Below are 21,326 nucleotides of genomic sequence, written 5' to 3'. Positions count from 1 at the left end.
CTGACATTCCAGGTTCCTATGCAATATCGCTCTTTACAGCATCGGACCTTGCGTCTATCACTAGTCACATCCACAGCTGGGTATTGCTTTTGCTTTGGCTCCAACCCTTCATTCTTTCTGGAGTTATTTCTCCACTGACCTCCAGTAGCATATTGGGCACCTACTGACCTGGGGAGTACCTCTTTCAGTATCCTATCATTTTGCCTTTTCACACTGTTCATGGGGTTCTCAAGGCAAGAATACTGAAGTGGTTTGCCATTCCCTTCTCCAGTGGACCACAATCTGTCAGACCTCTCCACCATGACGCACCCGTCTTGGGTTGTCCCGCGGGCATGGCTTAGTTTCATTGAGTTAGACAAGGCTGTGGTCCTAGTGTGATTAGATTGACTAGATTTCTGTGAGTATGGTTTCGGTGTGTCTGCCCTCTGATGTCCTCTTGCAACATCTACCATCTTACTTGGGTTTCTCTTACTTTGGGCATGGGGTATCTCTTCACGGCTGCTCCAGCAAAGCACAGCCACTGCTCCTTACCTTGGATGAGGGGTATCTCCTACCGCTGCCCTTCCTGACCTTCAATGCAGGATGGCTCCTCTAGGCCCTCCTGCACCTGCACAGCCACCACTCCTTGGACATGGGGTTGCTCCTTCCTGCTGCCGCCCTTGGCCTCGGGCACCGCCCCTGGCCTCGGATGCGGGGTAGCTCCTCCTGGCCGCCGCCCCTGGCCTCAGACGCCGGGTATCTCCTCCCGGCCGTCGCCCCCGACCTCGGATGTGGGGTAGCTCCACTTGGCTGTTCCTGCGCCGTCACAGCCTGGCACTCTAGGCCGCTGCCCCTGACCTTGGACGTGGGGTAGCTCTCAGCCGCGCCTAGTGCGTGGGCCTGCCGCTGACACCTGCGCTTACAGGAGACAGGGATCAAGACCATCCCCATGTAAAAGAAATGCAAAAAAGCAAAATGGCTGTCTGGGGAAGCCTTACAAATAGCTGTGAAAAGAAGAGAAGCAAAAAGCCAAGGAGAAAAGAAAAGATATAAGCATCTGACTGCAGAGTTCCAAAGAATAGCAAGAAGAGATAAGAAAGCCTTCTTCAGCGATCAATGCAAAGAAATAGAGGAAAAGAACAGAATGGGAAAGACTGGAGATCTCTTCAAGAAAATTAGAGATACCAAGGGAACAGTTCATGCAAAGATGGGCTTGATAAAAGACAGAAATTGTATGGACCTAACAGAAACAGAAGATATTAAGAAGAGGTGGCAAGAATACATGGAAGAACTGTACAAAAAGGATCTTCACGACCGGGATAATCACGATGGTGTGATCACTCATCTAGAGCCAGACATCTTGGAATGTGAAGTCAAGTGGGCCTTAGAAAGCATCACTACGAACAAAGCTAGTGGAGGTGATGGAATTCCAGTTGAGCTATTTCAAATCCTGAAACATGATGCTGTGAAAGTGCTGCACTCAATATGCCAGCAAATTTGGAAAACTCAGCAGTGGCCACAGCACTGGAAAAGGTGTTTTCATTCCAATCCCAAAGAAAGGCAATGCCAAAGAATGCTCAAACTACCACACAATTGCACTCATCTCACACATTAGTAAAGTAATGCTCAAAATTCTCCAAGCCAGGCTTCAGCAATACGTGAACCATGAACTTCCAGATGTTCAAGCTTGTTTTAGAAAAGGCAGAGGGACCAGAGATCAAATTGCCAACATCTGCTGGATCATAGAAAAAGCAAGAGAGTTCCAGAAAAACATCTATTTCTGCTTTATTTACTATGCCAAAGCCTTTGACTGTGTGGATCACAATAAACTGTGGAAAATTCTGAAGGAGATGGGAATACCAGACCACCTGACCTGCCTCTTGAGAAATCTGTATGCAGGCCAGGAAGCAACAGTTAGAACTGGACATGGAACAACAGACTGGTTCCAAATTGGGAAAGAAGTACATCAAGGCTGTATATTGTCTGCTTATTTAACTTCTATGCAGAGTACATCATGAGAAACGCTGGGCTGGAAGAAACACAAGCTGGAATCAAGATTGCCAGGAAAAGTATCAATAACCTCAGATATGCAGATGACACCACCCTTATGGCAGAAAGTGAAGAGGAACTAAAAAGCCTCTTGATGAAAGTAAAAGAGGAGAGTGAAAAAGTTGGCTTAAAGCTCAATATTCATAAAACGAAGATCATGGCATCCGGTCCCATCACTCCATAGGAAATAGATGGGGAAACAGTGGAAAAGGGTCAGACTTTATTTTGGGGGGCTCCACAATCACTGCAGATGGTGACTGCAGCCATGAAATTAAAAGACGCTTACTCCTTGGAAGAAAAGTATGACCAACCTAGACAGCATATTCAAAAGCAGAGACATTACTTTGCCAACTAAGGTCCATCTAGTCAAGGCTATGGTTTTTCCAGTAGTCATGTATGGATGTGAGAGTTGGTCTGTGAAGAAGGCTGAGCGCCAAAGAATTGATACTTTTGAACTGTGGTGTTGGAGAAGACTCTTGAGAATCCCTTGGACTGCAAGAAGATCCAACCAATCCATTCTGAAGATCAGCCCTGGGATTTCTTTGGAAGGAATGATGCTAAAGCTGAAACTCCAGTACTTTAGCCACCTCATGTGAAGAGTTGACTCATTGGAGAAGACTTTGATGCTGGGAGGGATTGGGAGCAGGAGGAGAAGGGGACGACAGAGGATGAGATGGCTGGATGGCATCACGGACTCGATGGACGTGAGTCTGAGTGAACTCCGGGAGTTGGTGATGGACAGGGAGGCCTGGCATGCTGCGATTCATGGGATCGCAAAGAGTCGGACACGACTGAGCAACTGAACTGAACTGAACTGATGAAAGTTACAGAAGCAGAGCACACAAATTTAAAGTGGTGAGAATTTAGTTTTGCTCTCTTGCAATTTCTAACCCCTACTTCAAAGTCAATCTATGAATGAGTTGATATAAATTGTTATATAATTTGATGTTTATTATATATAATATAGATATGTGTATATTGTTCTCTGTCTAACTTCCCTTATTTCTTCCTTTTTTATATAAGTAAAAATATGCTAAATTTCTTGATCTTCAAGTGACCTATTTTTCAGTATGCTTAGAGCCTGTTCCATGTTCTACATGTACATCATCCCTATTTTTAGACCCTTCCGCACTGTTTTCTACAACATGGTGCAGGATATGCCATATTTGTTTTCTTTCTTTTTAAATCATTCCCTGTTACTGGGTGTTTGTGTTGCTTCTGGTTTTTAACTTTGAGAACTGGGGAGAAAACCACAGTGTGGTCCTCTGGATGTAGGAAATAAATATTTTTTCATGGCTGTTATTTGTGATGTTAACAATAGTCATGAAAAGATATTTTTTTTCCATGTAGACAGTGTAGAATCCTCACTGTGGTTTTCCCCCAGTCCTCATGCGTCTCTTCCAAGCTCTGCCTGTGACCGAGCTGTCCACCGCTGGAGCCCACGCCCCAGCGTCACCATGCTGCCTGTGGTCTTCTGCTAGGTCTCCCGAGCCCCAGCCCCTGGATGATGCTGGCCTGCTCTCCTACCTCACGCTGTCATGGCTCAGCCCGCTCATGTTTCGAGGTTTTCGAAGATGCTTAGATGAGAACAGCATCCCCCCGCTGTCAGTACACGATGCTGCCGACAAAAATGCCAAAAGGTAAAGTCATGCTGGGCGAGCCAGTGGGGTTAAAGACCATGTCTCGGCAGTCGGTGGCCAGAGATGCTTCCATGTGTGTTTAAGGGGAGGGGGGTAGTGGTTCATCTTCAGACGAGTGAAATATATCAGTTCTGCCTTTGTAGCAGGAACCCTCCTTCTATCGGAGGCTCTTAATCTGGAGTTAAGTAATAATTTATGTATTAAATAATTGTTGCTTTTTCTGGAGAACTTTTCCCGGAACGAGAATTCTCATCTTTTATTGGGTCTGTCTGAGGTCCCCGGACCCTGAGAAAGAAAGTACTGCTTCTTGTCCCTTTTGCCTTTTTTGGTGTGTGGATAAAGCATTTACCTGTGTCACAGATTATTAAATTTTGGCTAGTAGCCCAGGCTCTTAAGCCACCTTACGCAACCACTAATCATTGTGGGATTAAATTTCCTGTACCATCTACCTCACAGGTGAAATTAGATCAAAAGGGCGGGGGGTGGGAACGAGTGACCTGGAATGTCCTGTACTAATGTTACCTCTAGGTTCTTCACGAGAGACCCCAGATGTAGATGGTATTTTCCAAATGTATCCCAGACATGATGGCACTCTAAGAGCCTTCCTGAGAATATTCAGTGGTCAGGGAGTTTGTGAACCGTCAGATGCTATCACCAGGTCTCAGAGATTTATAAAGAAAATCAGTGTAGTGAAGCCACTGAGAAAGCAGAAACTGGTTGAATTTTGACCCATTGCTTCTTAGACTCAGAAAAAAAATAGAGGTTCCAGGGAGCACCTCTTGGATAATGTCAGATATTGGTAGAATCTCACTTCTTACCAGCTATGATGTCAGAGGAGTTTACTTACCTATGTTTTTATGTATAAGATAGTGAATTATAAAAAAATATCTCTCATTGCCCCTCATTGGCTCGTTGTAAGAGTCAAAAGAGATAATAGATTTGATGTAAAGCACCTGGAAAAATGCGAGACGCATCATAGGCCATCAGTTAAATGTTAGCTTGCTTGTTCTTCCCTAACCACTGCGAAGACCAGGTCTCCTAATTTACTTCTGTTCACTTTCTGCCCACTGGTGCTGCCTTTTTTATTCTGTAACTCACAATGCCTCACCACCAACGTTTTTGCAATCACTCCATCCTTACATGATTCTTTGAAATGGTAATTTCCCGTGCATTCACACTTTTGGAGGGATTTCTTTCTATGTGTTCACCATTTAACAGAGCTTCCCAGGTGGCACTAGTGGTAAAGAACTCCCTTGACAAAGCAAGAGACTCAGGAGACATGGGTTCCATCCTTGTTTCAGAAAGATCCCCTGGAGGGGGGCCTGGCAACCCACTCCAGTGTTCATGCCTAGAGAATCCCATGGACAGAGGAGTCTGATGGGCTACCGTCCATAGGGTCACAGAGAGTCAGACATGACTGAAGCAACTTGGCACACCATTTAATAGGCAGAGTCCTGGGTTGTGCCTTCCCTAATCCTTCAAAAGAGCTGCTTTGTTTTCTATGAGGATGGGCTGACAAAGTGCCAACCATCATCCTCATCACCATTCTCGGCAGGATTACCATTGTCACCACCATCATCTTCATCCTATGATCACCATAATTCCTCTCATGTTAGCTATTCTTAATTATAGAGCATCTCCCCACCCATTGTCTCCTTTGACCATCACAAAAGGATTATGAAATAAACAAGGCAGATGTTGTTTCCCCCATCTTACAAATGAAGAACCAGAATTAAGAGAAATATGTTCCTTGAATCATATCATGAATGAATGGAGGAGGTAAAATTTGAAACCACGTCTCTTGAATCTGAATCTAATAATCATGGCCAGAAACAGATAGAGTTGCCCAGAGAGCTGTGGGTAGGCTATGGAAGACTTGGATTTATTTAGTCAAAGTAGAACCGACTCTAGAGCTGGTTGTTTCTGTGGATTGTGTCATGTGTGGAGGGAGGGCTAGAATGAGGAGAGGCAGCCCCGTGGTTTGATCTGAGCAATAGCATCTGCAAACAATAGAACCCTCCAACACAGACAGGTGTCATGGGGACATTTTTGCTTTGTTGAGCTAGGGTTCAGGCCCCTCAGGTTATCTGGTCTGCAGAGGTGGGCCTGGATGGAATGGGGTAGTTTTCTTTAATAACTCAGAAAGAAGGAAGCCTGGAGTTTTGATTGCAGGAAAGGAGGACAGAGAGGTCTCATGGTAATGGTTCCCTCTGGTTTAGGCTGGGCGGGAGTATCCATGGCTGGAGGAGTCAAGAGTTGAAAGGGCCAGAACTGCTTTTTCAAGAGAGACTTGGTGAGATTCTGGGAGAGGATGAGAGCCAGATGCTGACAGAGCTCTTGGAGAACAGGCACAACTAGTGCCGTTGTCGGGCCCTGGGGGCAGAGGGCGGCGCAACAGGGGGGTCCCTTCTGTCCACTGTGTTCTCGCTGTCTAAGGAGCAGCAGCTTTGGCGAGTGCCTGGAGTCCCTTGGCCTGGTCGTGTTGCTGTCATCATTGCTGTTGTTCAGTGGCTAAGTCATGTCCAACTCTTTGCAGCCCCGTGGACTGCAGCATGCCAGGTTTCCCTGTCCTTCACTAACTCCCAGAGTCTGCTTAACATCATGTCCATTGAGTCGATGATGCCATCCAACCATCTCATCCTCTGTCACCCCTTTCTCCTCCTGCCCTTAGTCTTTCCCAGCATCAGGGTCTTTTCCAGTGAGTTGGCTCTTTGTGAGGTGGCCGAAGTATTAGAGCTTCAGCATCAGTCATTCCAATTAGTATTTAAAGCTGACTTCCTTTAGGATTGACTGGTTTGATCTCCTTGCTGTCCAAGGGACTCTTAAGAGTCTTCTCTAGCACCACAGTTCAAAAGCATCAATTTTTCAGCATTCAACCTTCCTGATGGTCCAAATGTCACATCCATACATGACCACTGGAAAAACCATAGCTTCGACTAGACAGATCTTTGTAGGCAAGGTGATGTCTCTGCTATCATCATGGGCAGTGCTAACCGCTTTCCAAATAGTGGAACTGGACATAGGGAAGCAGGAGCCAGGACATCCAAGTTTAGCCAGCATGGTGCCTGCAGCTGATAGATTGGACTGTGGATGCATGGTGGGGGGAGAGGCATCCAGAGCGAGATTAAGAGTCCGGAAGCCTTGAGTATGGTAATGACGATTGTCCAGTCCCTTGTTCCTTCCTGAGTCCGGAAGCCTTGAGTATGGTAATGATGATTGTCTAGTCACTTGTTCCTGCCTCCAAAACAAAAGAGAAGTGCAGGAAAGTCAATACAATTTTAAATCTTTTCGTGAAAACTTCTTGGATGCTTTTTTTAAAAAGCGTATATACAAATAGTATATCAGTTTTTCCCCCAAAGAAATGTTTTAGGTGTTCATATTTTGCTGGTATAGCACAAATCTCCCAGGCATCATTAACTTGGAATGCCAAAATTAGGATACATTTTTGGTTGCGTGATCCAACACTGGGACACCCTTTTGGGAATTCTGAAATAAATAAGGACACTGTTTGGAGATCAGAGTTCTGTATTTCATGAATCTTAATTTGTGTATAAAAAGGAAGGCAACGTTTTTCAGAGCCTTAGGCTGTTTCTTCAACTAACTGTATTTCAGGGTAACGGAACAGTTGATGAGGGAAATTTCTTCTTTAATATTTGCTTGTTTATTTTTGTTTGGCTGTGCCAGGTCTTAGTTGAAGCATGCAGAATCTTTAGTGGTGGCATGTGGGATCTAGTTCCCTGACCAGGGATCTAACCCAGGTCCCCTGCATTGGCAACTTGGAGTTTTAGCCACTGGACCACCAGGAAAGTTCTGGGGGAAAAAAAATTTTTTTTTTTTTTTTTTTCAGAAAATTCAAGCTGAAAACTATAAATGGAATGATAGAATTAGACAAATCACCATTTTGCCAGTCCTGTCGGAGGTGGATATAGGCAATGATCATCAGCAATGGGGAACTTGGCAGGCTAACACACCTTAACTCAGTGATCCAGTTTAACATATCCAAAAGTGGGATAGCACACTTTGTACGTCTTCTGATGTGATAAAAAGAACATACACTATATCATCTATTAAGTATTTTTGCCAGCTGACTTAAATTCTGAATTTTATTATGCCTCTAGATTTAGCTAACAGCTTAATAGGAAATACATGGCATAGAAACTTATACTAGCCCCACAGGGGTGCAATCAGTCAAATCCAGAATGTGGAAAACTCAACAGGATAAATCATTCAGATTCTTTAGAAAGTAAATGGCAGAAAATGCAGAGGATTGAAAATTGTTACCATTTATCTCATTGATAAAATGAGATGCAAGAGGCCTGTCAGATTTGTCTTTTAACTGCAATGAGTGGGACCTATTTGGATCTTGATTTAGGGAAACTAACTGTAAGAACATATTTTTTAAATAATTAGAGAAAGTTGAATTAAATGCCATTCTTACTATGCTATTAATATATGACTATTATTAATAGTTATTAATAATGAATAGTCATTCATTCATAACCAGTTTTATGGTTACTATGTGGCTTTTTAGGGTTTTATCTGGAAGAGATGCATACTGAAGCATTTATAGATGAAACAATATCTTTGGGATTTGCTTGAAATATTCTTGCAAAAAGAAAAATAATGGAAGGGGAGGAAAGATTAAACAAAAATGTCAAAATATCGGTAATTCTTGGAGCTGAGGCATGTATATCTGCGGCATGCATGCAATATAAATGCCCTGTACTGTTCTCTCTCCTTGTGTTATCTTTGACAATTTCTGTAACCAAGTTCCTAGACCAGCAAGAACTGGGATAGTTGGGTGACACAACCAAAGAGATTTCATTTGCCTCCATTTCCTTCTTTTCAAGGCTTCGTCGTCTCTGGGAAGAAGAAGTCTCAAGGCATGGAATTGACAAAGCTTCAGTGCTTCGAGTGATGCTGCGATTCCAAAGAACAAGGCTTATTTTTGATACAATTATGAGCTGCTGCTTCTCCATCGCAAGTGTTGTGGGGCCCGTAAGTAGCAGGCTTGATGAGGTATCCGGTCTTCAGGCTTTGGTGATTAGCATGTTTAGATCCATGCCAAGAACTGGAGATGTCTTGAGACTTCCCTGGTGGGTCAGTAGTTAGGACTCCACACCTCCAACTAGGGGGAGGTGGGTGTGCAGGATCGATCCCTGGTTGGGGAACTAAGATCCTATATGCCATGCAGGGTGGCCAAAGAAAATAACAATAATTTTTTAAAACCCCAAAACATAAACAAACAAACAAAAAGATATGAGGATGTCGGTCTCTCAACTGCTGCTCAGAAAATGAAGGCTTTCTGGGGGCAGTTGAGCTAGCAGTAGTTGAAAGTGTGAATTCTGCAGCCAGTGCTTAGGTTCTAACCTTGATTCTGCTGCTTAATTTCTGGGTGACTTTGGGCAATTTGTTTACCCCTTCTGTGCTTTGGTTCCCTCATGGAACCCCATGATGCTCTCAACCATAGTCCTCATGGAAACTCTCATGTTTGAAATGCAGAGCCTGACATTGTCTGCCTCATAGGGTGACATTAAATAAATTCAGTAGAGAAAACATTTATAACTCAGTCTGTCTCAGGACATGGGAGCTGCTTTGAGAAATGGCTGAACAGCTCAGGGCATGCAGGAGATTCCACGTACCGTGGTTAGGATGAATGGGCTCGCTTTTCCTATTAGTTCCTCAACTGTAGACAGTGAACCTGGCTGACCCAGCTGGGGTCATGTGCTCACTTGGTTGGTCAGCAGTGGAACGCTCTGATTGGTGATCCAGCCTAGGCTGTGTGCATTGGAGCAGGCGACCATCTTCCCAGAAGAAAATAGAGGCGTTGCTACCAGCTCGCGGGAGAGGGGCTGCAGGTCAGGAGGAAGCAACAACTGATGACACCACAGAGATAAGTGACTTGGGTGACAGCATGTTCTCCATTCATCCCTCTAGATCCACTCTCCACCCTTGTCCACCACCCTATGCTATGCCCCTAGTGCGTGACCTCTCCAGATCACATCTGTGGGGTACCTCTGCTTCTGGCTTCTGGTTGAGTTTGACCAGTGGGAGAGCCCCTCTGGAGGCTGGAGGGAAGGAGAAGGTGAGGGCAAGATATATATCACTCTGACTTCCTCCCTCCCTGTCACTGAGGGTTGGTGACCAGCTCCTAAAATGAAGGGCCCTTTTTGCATGACTTTCTCCTTCTAGGCTTCAGTAAACTCATCCTCCCCTCCCCATTTAGTTCCCTGTGGTTGCTAGCTCCAAGGTGCTTCTCCATTCCTGTTAAATTTCCTCAGTTCTGCCCACATCTTTATAAATAGTCAGGTTATTAACCCCGGATTACTCCATGTGTGTGTAATCTATTTTCCACTGGGACTGATGCTGAAATGTGGTCTCTGTACTCTGGTGCCAAATCAAATCTCAGAGACAGAGTTTTGGTGAAGGGCTTCCCAGGTGGAACCAGTGGTTAAAAAAAAAAAAAAAAAAAAATCCCTCTGCCAGTGCAGGAGACGCAAGAGACATGGGTTCAGTCCCTGAGTTGGGAAGAGCCCCTGGAGTAGGAAATTCCGTGGACAGAGGAACCTGGTGGGCTACAGCCCATGAAGTCACAAAGAGCTGGACACAACTGAGTGACCAAGCACCCACACACTCACACAGAAAAGAATAGCTTCATTGCTTTGCCAGGCAAATGGGGACACAGTGGGCTAAAGACCTCAAAACTGTGTGTCCCAATTCAGGGGGATTTGGTGAGGAGTTTTATACCAACCCTCATGGCTCAGACAGTAAAGAATTTGCCTGCAGTGATGGAGACCCAGGTTTGATCCCAGGGTTGGGTAGATCTCCTTGAGTAGAAAATGGCAACCCGCTCCAGAATTCTTGCCTGGAGAATTCCATGGAGTGGTGGGCTACAGTTCATGGAGTCACAAAGAGTCAGACATGACTGAGTGACTAACATTTTCACTTTATAGCAATGGTTCAAGGGTGAGGTTTGCTGATGAGATCAGGGTGTGTGTAGGGCCTGCACTCCTTTAATCTGGCCTCAGGAGGTTTTCTGATGAGCTTCTGTGGTTCTTGAGGTTTTCAAACTGTGACCTTCTCTCTGGAGTAGAGTATTTCATCAAGTAGTTAGCAGCTTCCATTTGTTGGGCATTTTAATTCTGCAGAAGAGCTCAAAAATATTGTTGTGTGTATCCCTTGAGGAGGAACCAGGACCCTGCCCAAGACTGCACTATTGTTTCTTGGCTGCTCCTTCCTTGTCTCCACATCCCCTCTCTTCCCTTAGGAATGCAGGGAAGGTCATGGAGGCTGGAGTCTGTTCCCTACAAACGAGAAATAGGGGGCACAGAATAAGCTTCTGCATCCAGGAGCGCCAGAGCATCCTGTTTGGTTTTAGGACCAGTATGAGGTGGTGGAGCCGGGCTTCAGATCTGGGTCAGTTGACCTCCTAAGTGTCCTCCAACTGGACTGTGATCTTCTGAGTGCAGAATTGTGCTTGAGTCAGTTGTGATCATCTAGTAAGCCGCCTCTCTTGACCTGAGGCCCTCACACCCAGTGCACTTTGGTTAGGTGTTGCCTGAAAGCAGGATTGGGAAGTCAGAGTGATGCAAACTCCTGTTTCCTTTTAGATGCTTGTTGTACCAAAGATCCTGGAATACGCCGAAAACCCATCTGGGGACGTTGCCTATGGAGTTGGGCTTTGCCTTGCCCTTTTTTTCACGGAATGTCTGAAGTCTCTGAGCATGTGCTCATGCTGGGTCATCAACCAGCGCACAGGAGTCAGGTTTCGTGCAGCTGTCTTCTCCTTTGCCTTTGAGAAGCTGATGCAATTTAAGTCTCTAACACACATCACTGTGGGAGAGGTAAGTGACGAGGCTGCACATTGAGGGGGTATTTCCTCCTCCTCCTCCATACCTCCTTACCCTGGAGGCCAAGGGACGGAGAAAAGGCTGGGGACAAGGAAGAAAGAGAAAGGAAATCACTTCCAGGGTGAGTGTTGATAACCATCAATAATTGCCTCTGGGATCATAAGAGCAGGTCAACAGTAAATGAGATTCCAACTGTATTCAGAGCCTTAGAGAGGATTTATCCATCCATTCAATAAATTGTTACTGAGGTATGCTTTGGGCCAAGCCCTGTTCTAGGCCCTACAGGTACGTGCTAAGTCACTTCAGTTGTGTCTGACTCTTTGTGACCCCATAGACTGTAGCCCACTAGGCTCCTCCATTCATGAGATCCTCCAGGCAAGAATACTGGCGTGGTTTGCCATTTCCTTCTCCACCTATGAGTACAGTTCAGTTCAGTTGCTTAGTCGTGTCTGACTCTGCGACCCCATGGACTGCAGCACGCCAGGCCTCCCTGTCTATCACCAACTCCCGGAGCTTGCTCAAACTTATGTCCATCAAGTTGGTGATGCCATCCAATCATCTCATCCTCTGTTGTCCCCTTCTCCTCCTGCCTTCAACCTTTCCCAGCATCAGGGTCTTTTCAAATGAGTCAGCTCTTTGTATCAGATGGCCAGAGTATTGGAGGTTCAGCTTTAGCATCAGTCCTTCGAATGAATATTCAGGACGGATTTCCTTTAGGATGGACTGGTTTGATCTCCTTGCAGTCCAAGGGACTCTCAAGAGTCTTCTCCAACATCACAGTTCAAAAGGATCAATTCTTTGGCACTCAGCTTTCTTTATGGTCCAACTCTCACACCCATACATGACTACTGGAAAAACCATAGCTTTGACTAAACGGACTTTTGTTGGCAAAGTAATGTCTCTGCTTTTTAATATGCTAAGTTGGTCATAGCTTTTCTTCCAAGGAGCAAGTGTCTTTTAACTTCATGGCTGCAGTCACCATTTGCAGTGAGTTTGGAGCCCAAGAAAATAAAGTCTCTCACTGTTTCCATTGTTTCCCCATGTATTTGCCATGAAGTGATGGGACTGGATGCCATGATCTTAGTGTTTTGAAAGGAGCTTTAAGCCAACTTTTTCACTGTCCTCTTTCACTTTCATCAAGAGGCTTTTTTAGTTCCTCTTCACTTTCTGCCATAAGGGTAGTATCATCTGCATATTTGAGGTTATTGATATTTCTCCCAGCAATCTTGATTCCAGCTTGTGGTTCATTTAGCCCAGCATTTCACATGATATACTCTGCATATAAGTTAAATAAGCAGGGTGACAATATATAGCCTTGATGTATTCCTTTCCCAATTTGGAACCAGTCTATTGTTCTATGTCCAGTTCTAACTGTTGTTTCTTGACCTGCATACAGATTTCTCAGGAGACAGGTAAGGTGGTCTGGTATTCCCATCTCTTTAAGAATTTTCCACAGTTTGTTGTGATCCACACAGTCATAGGCTTTGGTGTAGTCAATCAGCAGAAGTAGATGTTTTTCTGGAACTCTCTTGCTTTTTCGATGATCCAGTGGATGCTGGCATTTTAATCTCTTGAGCTACCAAGTCCTCCCATACTTTTCTTCCCAAGTCATCTGAGGGGATCAGTCCAGGCCAGAATACTGGAGTGGGTAGCCTTTCCTTTCTCTTAGATTGGATCTTCCCAATCTAAGGATCAAACCCAGGTCTTCTGCATTGCAGGCAGATTCTTTACCAGCCACAAAGGAAGCCCAAGAACACCAGAGTGGGTAGCCTATCCCTTCTCCAGCAGATCTTCCTGACCCAGGCATCGAACTGGGGTCTCCTGCATTGCAGGCCAGTTCTTTACCAAGTGAGCTATGAGGGAAGCGCACCAAAGGCGTATAGCAGTGGCTAAAAAGACGAAAATCTTGGGACTTCCCAGGTGGTCCAGTGTTTAAGACTCCATGCTTTCATTGTAAGGGGATATGGGTTCCATCTCTGGTCAGGGAACTAAGATCCTTCATGCAGCTAAAAATTAAAACAAAAAAACACGAATCCCCAGTAGAAGCACATCAGAAACCACATCCCCTCAGATGCCCTGAGGAGGAAGGTATGGGAGGACTTGGTAGCTCAAGGGAAAACAAGCAGAGATAATCTCTCTGGGTGTTAATTTTCTTATCTGCAGAGGAGGAATACTTACAGCTGCCTGGTTATTGTTACTGATGGGTTATTTCCTAGCTGGAGCTTCTTATAGCATAACACAAGCAAGGGCAGAGACTGAAGAAGATATACGACCAAGTATGACCCAGAGTCATGGGGGGACATTGGAATTTTCTATGTGTAATTTCACTTTCTCTGTGTTTCTACTATCACCACTACTGCTGCTGCTAAGTCACTTCAGTCGTGTCCGACTCTGTGCCACCCCAGAGACAGCAGCCCACCAGGCTTCCCCATCCCTGGGATTCCCCAGGCAAGAACACTGGAGTGGGTTGCCATTTCCTTCTCCAATGCAGGAAAGTGAAAAGTGAAAGGGAAGTCGCTCAGTCGTGTCTGACTCTTAGCAACCCCATGGACTGCCACCTACCAGGCTCCTCTGCCCATGGGATTTTCCAGGCAAGAGTACTGGAGTGGAGTGCCATTGCCTTCTCCGTCTCTGCTTTTCTACTGCTTACCAATTGCCTTGACGAGCGTGGATTACTTTTATATTGAAACAGATAATTTAATTTTTGGAAAGGACATCCCTGCTCTGGCTCTTTCCTCTCAAACAAACTCCTTTGTGATCTGGCCTCAGCGGCTCTCCTGCCTCATCTCTTCCTATGTTCCTTTCTGTAGTCCTAGGTTGACTTCTACCCTCCTGGCCAGGCAGGGCTAAACCTCTAGCCCCAGACAGACCAGGCATGTCCGCCTTCAGGCAGCTTTGTTCACATCACTCCCCCTGCCCTTTCAAAATCTCATTCAATCTTCAAAGGCCTAGCTGAGATGGTCTCTCCTTTGTGATAGTATCTCTAGACCCCCTCTTTCTGACCCTACTCCCCACCAAGCCCAAATCTGGTCTCTCCACTCAGATGAGCTCCCTTCAAAGACATGAACTATTTGAGATCCACAACTCTATCCCTCAAAAAGCCCAGCATCTGAATTACACAGGACAATCTCCAAAAAACAGTCTGCTAAATGAACCATTGCCCCCAAACAGATGCTTCTTCTAACTTAAGTACCAACAAATGTAAGATTTTTATCTTACATGATAATGTATTGTTATCATTATTACTGTTCTTCTTCACCATCTTACTCATTCTCTAACCTTAGGCAACTTGTTCAGCCTCTCTGGAGCTGTGGGATAGTAATAGGACCAACCTTGCAGAAGTGTTCTCTTACGGGATTATGTGAGTTAGCATGTATAAAGCATGTGGCAGAGGGGCAGTGATTCACGTGTTCAGTTGCATCATTAATTCCTTTTAGGCCTTAAGCATCAAAGCTACCCTGTCCTCCTGCACTTGACTAGAGCTAAAGGATCCACGGCAGCCCTCCTCCCTGTTCTCAGCAAAGTTATCACAGTAACTGTGAACATCCTCTGAGCCAGATATTATCCCAAATGCATCACTAAGTTAGCTCACTCGGTCCTCTGATGACCTCTTACGTGATAGCTTCTGTTATTGTTCCCATTGTCATGGAGGTGGAAACTGAGGCCAGGAAAGGGTATGAAACTTGGACAAGGTCACACGATTGGTAAATGGCAGAGCCTGGCTGCAGATTCCAGGCTCTGAACCCTAGATGTCACCTGCCTTGCTAAGGAGATCTTCTGCATTCAGGCCAACGCTGCTTCCTTTTCTGTTTGTCTGTTCTAAGCCCTACTATATGTGAAGTCCAACTTTCCCAACATCTTCACAGAAGCAGAAAATAAGACGATCCATTTGGAACTGAAGATGAAAGTAGTTGCTCATATGAGGATTTCGAGAGAGTTGCTTCCATAAATTTTATATTTAAATTAATTTTAAGGACACCTGGGTTGTGTCCATGTCCTGGCTATCATAAAAGATGCTGCTGTGAACATTGGGGTTACGTGTGTCTTCTTCTCAGGATATATGCCCAGTAGTGGGGTTGCTGGGTCAGATAATAGATTTAGTCCCATCCTAGTTTCTAAAGGAATCTCCATACTGTTTTCTATAACGGCTGTATCAGTTTACATTTCTGGCAGAAACTAACACAACATTGTAAAACTTTTAATTAAAAAAGCAATAGAAAAAAAAGTTAAAAAAAGCACACCCGAATACTTTCTCCTTAGGAAAGAAACAGGAAAAATAGTATAGATGACCCCCTACACCTGGTCACTCCTCCTATGGCTGAACTAACATCACCTTCCAACTTTTAAAAGTACATTTAGGTACACATGTGAATTACCCACAGAAAACATAATATATTTTGTGTGCATGTTTTTGCACAAATCATACTGCATTTTACATAGTCCTGCAACTTGGTTTTACCAATAGAAAGTGTAAGATACGTAGTTTGGGGTGAGATTTTTACATCAGTGGCACTACATCATGACATCATTTTGCAGTTTTTTCTTCTCTCCTCACTATGTCTTGAATTTCCATGTTGGCACATTTAGATCTTCCTCATTACTTTTCAGTGATGCTTACTCATAATTAAAGCACTTTCTCTTTTCTTTATTTTTTACCATGATATAATTGATGTAGAACTTTGTATTAGTTCAAAATATACAGCATAATGGGCCTTCTCAGGTGGCGTTAGTGGTAAAGATCCCAACTGCCAATGTAGGAGGCATGAGAGACATGGGTCTTTCCTGGGTGGGGAAGATCCCATGGAGGAGGGCATGGCAAGCCACTCCAGTACTCTTGCCTGGAGAATCCCATGGACAGAGGAGCCTGGTGGGCTACAGTCCATAGGGTCGCAAAGAGTCGGACACGACTGAAGTGATTTAGCACGCACGCAAGCAGACAGCACAATTTGCTGTATGCATGCATTGCAAAGTGGTCGCCACAACAAGTTTAGTTAACAGACTTTTCTTGTGATGAGGATTTTTAAGATCTATTTTCTTAGCAACTTCCAGGTATACAATACTGTTTTGTTAACTATCGTCACCATGCTGTGCCTTACATTCCCAGGACTTATTTATCTTATAACTGGTAGCTTTTACCTGTGGATCACTTTTGTCCATTTCTATCACCGCCATATAGCCTTCTCAATGTGTGAAAATATTTTATATGCGCTACCTCATTCAGTTCTCACACCAACGCTATAAAGTAGGTTGTTTTATTATTCCCATTTTACTGATGAGGCAACAGAGGCATGGAGCGACTGAGCCACATGTCTGTGGTTCCATAAATGACAAGCGTGAGGCATCAACACTGACAGTGTGCTCCAGGATCCAGTATTAACTAACACTTCTTAAGTGAGTGCTTTAACCTTCCCCCACCAATGGACATTTAGGATGTTTCTGGGTTTGCTGCTATGGGCAGTGCTATAATCAGCATCCTTATGTGCTTCCTCCAGCACATCAGAGTGTTTCTCAACGGAGAAATCAAAGTGACAGTCATGGGGTTTGTGTAATTATTAGTTTTTAAAAGATACTGTTAACTTGTCCTCCAAACTGGCTGTACAGAGTCATGCTCACCCAACACTAAAAATTTTTAAAAGCTTAGCCTGGGACACATTCTGGGCACTGGAAGGAGACTGGGTTAAAATGAAAAGAAGACCACTTCTTAGGAATTCAGGTTGGTAATTCCAAAAGACATTAACGAATTGATTCCTTAAATATTTTGTGACTTGGAATGTCAGCTTTTATACAATGTACTAGGCAGTACATGCTGGGGACGGAGGGAGTGGGCAGAAGAATCTATAGCAAAAAAGAGAAAGGAGAAGGAGAAAAAGACTCAGCTCCTGCCAAAAAATGCAGGTATTATTATTAGAATGAATGGAATGGAATGGAATGGAATAAAATACTAGAAGCAGCTCTGTGGAATCTGGCTATTAGTAGTAGTAGCAATGTTAGTAGTAGTAGCAATAGTAGTAGCTAATTAGTAGTAGTAGCAATAGTTCAAAAATGTAACGTTCGTTGGGTGCAGTCTATGTGTGCAGGTATTTATCTCATTGACACTCTTACAGTAACCATGTGGAGTAGGTGTAATCATTCCAGCTTTACAGGTGGAGGCTCAGAGTGGCAAAGTAACTTGTCCGGGGTCACGCAGTTAGCCACATGAGACCTGTGAACCTGGGTGTCTCTCCACTCTACCACCCTGCCTCTCAAGCTTGCTGGCCCATAGACGGCATGGCGAAGCCACCTGTCACACACACATGCAGCCTCTTCTGGGAACTGGAGGGGTGACACCTGTGTCCACGGGCTTCTTGTCTTACAGGCCATTAGCTTCTTCACCAGCGACGTAAACTATCTGTTCGAGGGAGTGTACTACGGGCCCCTGGTCGTGCTCACCAGCTCAGTGTTGACAGTCTGCAGCATTACCTCTTGCTTCATTCTCGGGCCCACAGCGCTCATTGCCACGCTGTGCTATCTTCTGTTTTTGCCACTGCAGGTAATGTCTTTGCCACCCATTGGATTCTGGACATTCCCCAGAACTCTTAGGGCTCTGGGATTGGGGGTGCTTGAGTGGGAAGGCTGACCCTTGTTGACTGCTCATTCTATTGCAAGTGAGCTTCAGCGTCAATTCCTCTGTCGAATGGTTTTCTGGCCACCATGCTGGGGCCTCATAAATATTAATAAGAAGTGAATCTGATGGGTGAGGTCCCCCTCGTGGGTTTCTGTGAGTGATGATCTGCTTCACGGACTTTCCTCAGTAGCTATCCTCTGTGGAGTTCCTTCTCTTTTACCCAGAATGTGCTAGTATAATAGAGCTGACAGCATAGAACATTGGCAGTTTAATGGGGGAAGGGAAGCAAATTTGCTGCCAAAGATTCAGCTGAAATAAATGGGCAAAACAGGAAGTGACTCTTGGATTTGTGTGCTCTGATTTATTGAAATGGAGTGTTTTCCTTTGTCAGTTCAGGCACTGTAATCAAAAGGTGATTGTAGTCCTACTGCATGGAGAAGGCAATGGCACCCCACTCCAGTACTCTTGCCGAAAATCCCATGGATGGAGGAGCCTGGTAGGCTGCAGCCCATGGGGTCGCGAAGAGTCAGACATGACTGAGCGACTTCACTTTCGCTTTTCACTTTCATGCATTGGAGAAGGAAATGGCAACCCACTCCAGTGTTCTTGCCTGGAGAATCCCAGGGACAGGGGAGCCACCAGACTGCTGGTGGACTGCCATCTTTGGGGTCGCACAGAGTTGGACACGACTAAAGTGACTTATCAGCAGCAGCAGCTGTCCTACCGCATAGCAAGGAAACCATATTCAATATCCTGTAACAAACCATAATGGAAAATTATTTATATATATATATGTATGTATAACTGAGTCATTTTGCTGTACTGAGAAATTCAGTTCAGTTCAGTCACTCAGTCGTGTCTGATTCTTTGCGACCCCATGAATCGTAGCATGCCAGGCCTCCCTGTCCATCACCAACTCCCGGAGTTCACTCAGACTCACGTCCATCGAGTCCGTGATGCCATCCAGCCATCTCATCCTCTGTCATCCCCTTCTCCTCCTGCCCCCAATCCCTCCCAGCATCAGAGTCTTTTCCCATGAGTCAACTCTTCGCATGAGGTGGCCAAAGTGCTGGAGTTTCAGCTTTAGCATCATTCCTTCCAAAGAAATCCCAGGGCTGATCAGAATGGACTGATTGGATCTCCTTGCAGTCCAAGGGACTCTCAAGAGTCTTCTCCAACACCACAGTTCAAAAGCATCAATTCTTCGGCGCTGCAGCCTTCTTCACAGTCCAACTCTCACATCCATACATGACTACTGGGAAAACCATAGCCTTGACTAGATGGACCTTAGTCGGCAAAGTAATGTCTCTGCTTTTTAATATGCTATCTAGGTTGGTCATAACTTTTCTTCCAAGGAATAAGCATCTTTTAAATTAATACAGCACTAAAAATTAACTATACTTCAATAAATTTTTTTTTTAAATGTGATGTAATTTGTAGAGGGTTTAGTACTCTTGCCTGGAAAATTTCATGGACTGAAGAGCCTGGTGGGCTACAGTCCATGGGGTTGCAAAGAGTCGGACTTGACTGAGCAACTTTACTTTCACTTTAGGGTTCCCAGAGGCAGAGAAGTCATGTTTCTGTTTAGTTAGCCAAAGCCTGGCTTGGAACTCAGAAGAGAAAGCCCCCCAGGATGTGTGAGACAGGTGTCTTGAGGCATGATGGCCCAGAGAGGCTTCCAGACTTTCAGCGGGGACCAGGAACTGAGAGTGCAGGATTAGCTCCAGGGATTCAGTCCACATGCGGAGCTGACTTGGGAAGTACTCTCAGTTTCCACACTAACGCCAGACTGCACTTTCCTACCCTTGTAAAAGATGCTCTTGCTGCATCCTCACTGCAGGTATTCCTGACCAGAAAGATTGTGGAGTCACAGAATCATACATCAGAGGTCAGTGACCAGCGCATCCGCATGACCAGTGAAGTTCTCACCAGCATTAAGTTGATTAAAATGTACGCCTGGGAGAAGCCATTTACAAAAGTCATTAAAGGTACAGAATACCTGGCTTTCTGCTCTGAGCCTGGGATGTCATGGCGGACTGAGCCTTTCACCTTCTGGGGATTCTTTCATCTTCTGGGGCTTGATCTATGCTCCTGGAAGAATGTTCTTGTGATTCATTTCTGCATTTTGAATTTTCCAGATCTCAGAAAAAAGGAAACAAAGCTCTTGGAGAAGTGTGGGTTTATCCAGAGCCTGACCACAGTCATCTTGTTCCTAGCCCCCTCCGTATCTGTAGTATCGCTGTTCCTCACCCACACAGGTTTACGACTGAAACTCACAACTTCAGTAGTAAGTGCTGGGGTCCTTTGCTTCCTCCCTCATATATAGGGAGTTTTCTCATGTGTCCTTTTCCAGGCCATGCCCCCCGAAAGATCTAGAGGTTTTGTAAACGAATAATACAAATGAATCTTGATTTTCCAGACTGTTAGGGTCTTGAGCTTTCTTCCATTTCAGTCCATATGTGGAGCTGGTATCCCTTGCATAGCAGCTGTGGGGGCTGGAGTGGGGTGGGGAAAGATTGTCATCTCGGGGTGCAGTGGAAGTGAAATGTGTAGTTAAAACCCAGATGATGCTGAGGTTGAAAATCCTGAAGTGGGGAGCTCCTCTGATCTCGATAGGGCCCTGAAAATGCATTTTAAATGCAAAGGTCTGGCTTCTTCTGTCTTTTCTTTTGTGGTCTGACCCTGGCCTTGGGGAGCAGCAGCTGCCTTTCAAGGTTAGGAGTTTGATTATTTGACATAAGACAGAGTGCTACTATAGAGGCTTCCCAGGTGCTCAGTGGTAAAGAATCTATGAGTTTGACCCCTGGGTTCGGAGGATCCCCTGGAGAAAGAAATGGTATCCCACTCCAGTATTCGTGCTTGGAGAATCCCATGGACACAGGAACCTGGTGGACTACAGTCCATGGGGTCGCAAAGAATTGGACAAGACTTAGTGACTAAACAACAACAACCACAAAACAGCTCTTAGAGAGGTTAGAATCCATCCAAAGAGCCCAGGAGCCTGCATCTGAAACAAGAGAGGTGCATTTGACAGTCTGCAGCCAAGGGCTTGTTGGTGCTCCAGACGGCAGTCACCTCTGCTAGCCTGGCACACACCAAGGAACACCCCAGGGAGTCGTTGGGTGGTAGGAAGACTGTGTAAGGAGAACGCTCAGTGGAACTTTAAGGTCACACTGCACTTAGACCACACCAGGTTTGACTGAA

The 21,326-nt window shown here is 45.1% G+C and overlaps 1 protein-coding gene across 1 annotated transcript in view; it reads left to right on the top strand.

The window, feature by feature from the left end:
- ABCC11 (ATP binding cassette subfamily C member 11) overlaps positions 1-21,326 on the top strand; it is a 98,238-nt gene that overhangs the window by 20,839 nt on the left and 56,073 nt on the right. Inside the window, exons 4-9 of the mRNA XM_027977814.3 lie at positions 3,510-3,668; positions 8,519-8,666; positions 11,279-11,512; positions 17,874-18,047; positions 19,963-20,110; positions 20,261-20,409. Coding sequence (XP_027833615.2) covers positions 3,510-3,668; positions 8,519-8,666; positions 11,279-11,512; positions 17,874-18,047; positions 19,963-20,110; positions 20,261-20,409 — 1,012 coding nt within the window. The remainder of the gene's footprint in view (positions 1-3,509; positions 3,669-8,518; positions 8,667-11,278; positions 11,513-17,873; positions 18,048-19,962; positions 20,111-20,260; positions 20,410-21,326) is intronic.

Source organism: Ovis aries, chromosome 14 (genome assembly GCF_016772045.2).
Source record: "Ovis aries strain OAR_USU_Benz2616 breed Rambouillet chromosome 14, ARS-UI_Ramb_v3.0, whole genome shotgun sequence".
Lineage (NCBI taxonomy): Eukaryota > Metazoa > Chordata > Mammalia > Artiodactyla > Bovidae > Ovis > Ovis aries.
Note: the sequence above shows the minus strand (reverse complement) of the source record. Positions and strands in the feature narration are given on the sequence as shown.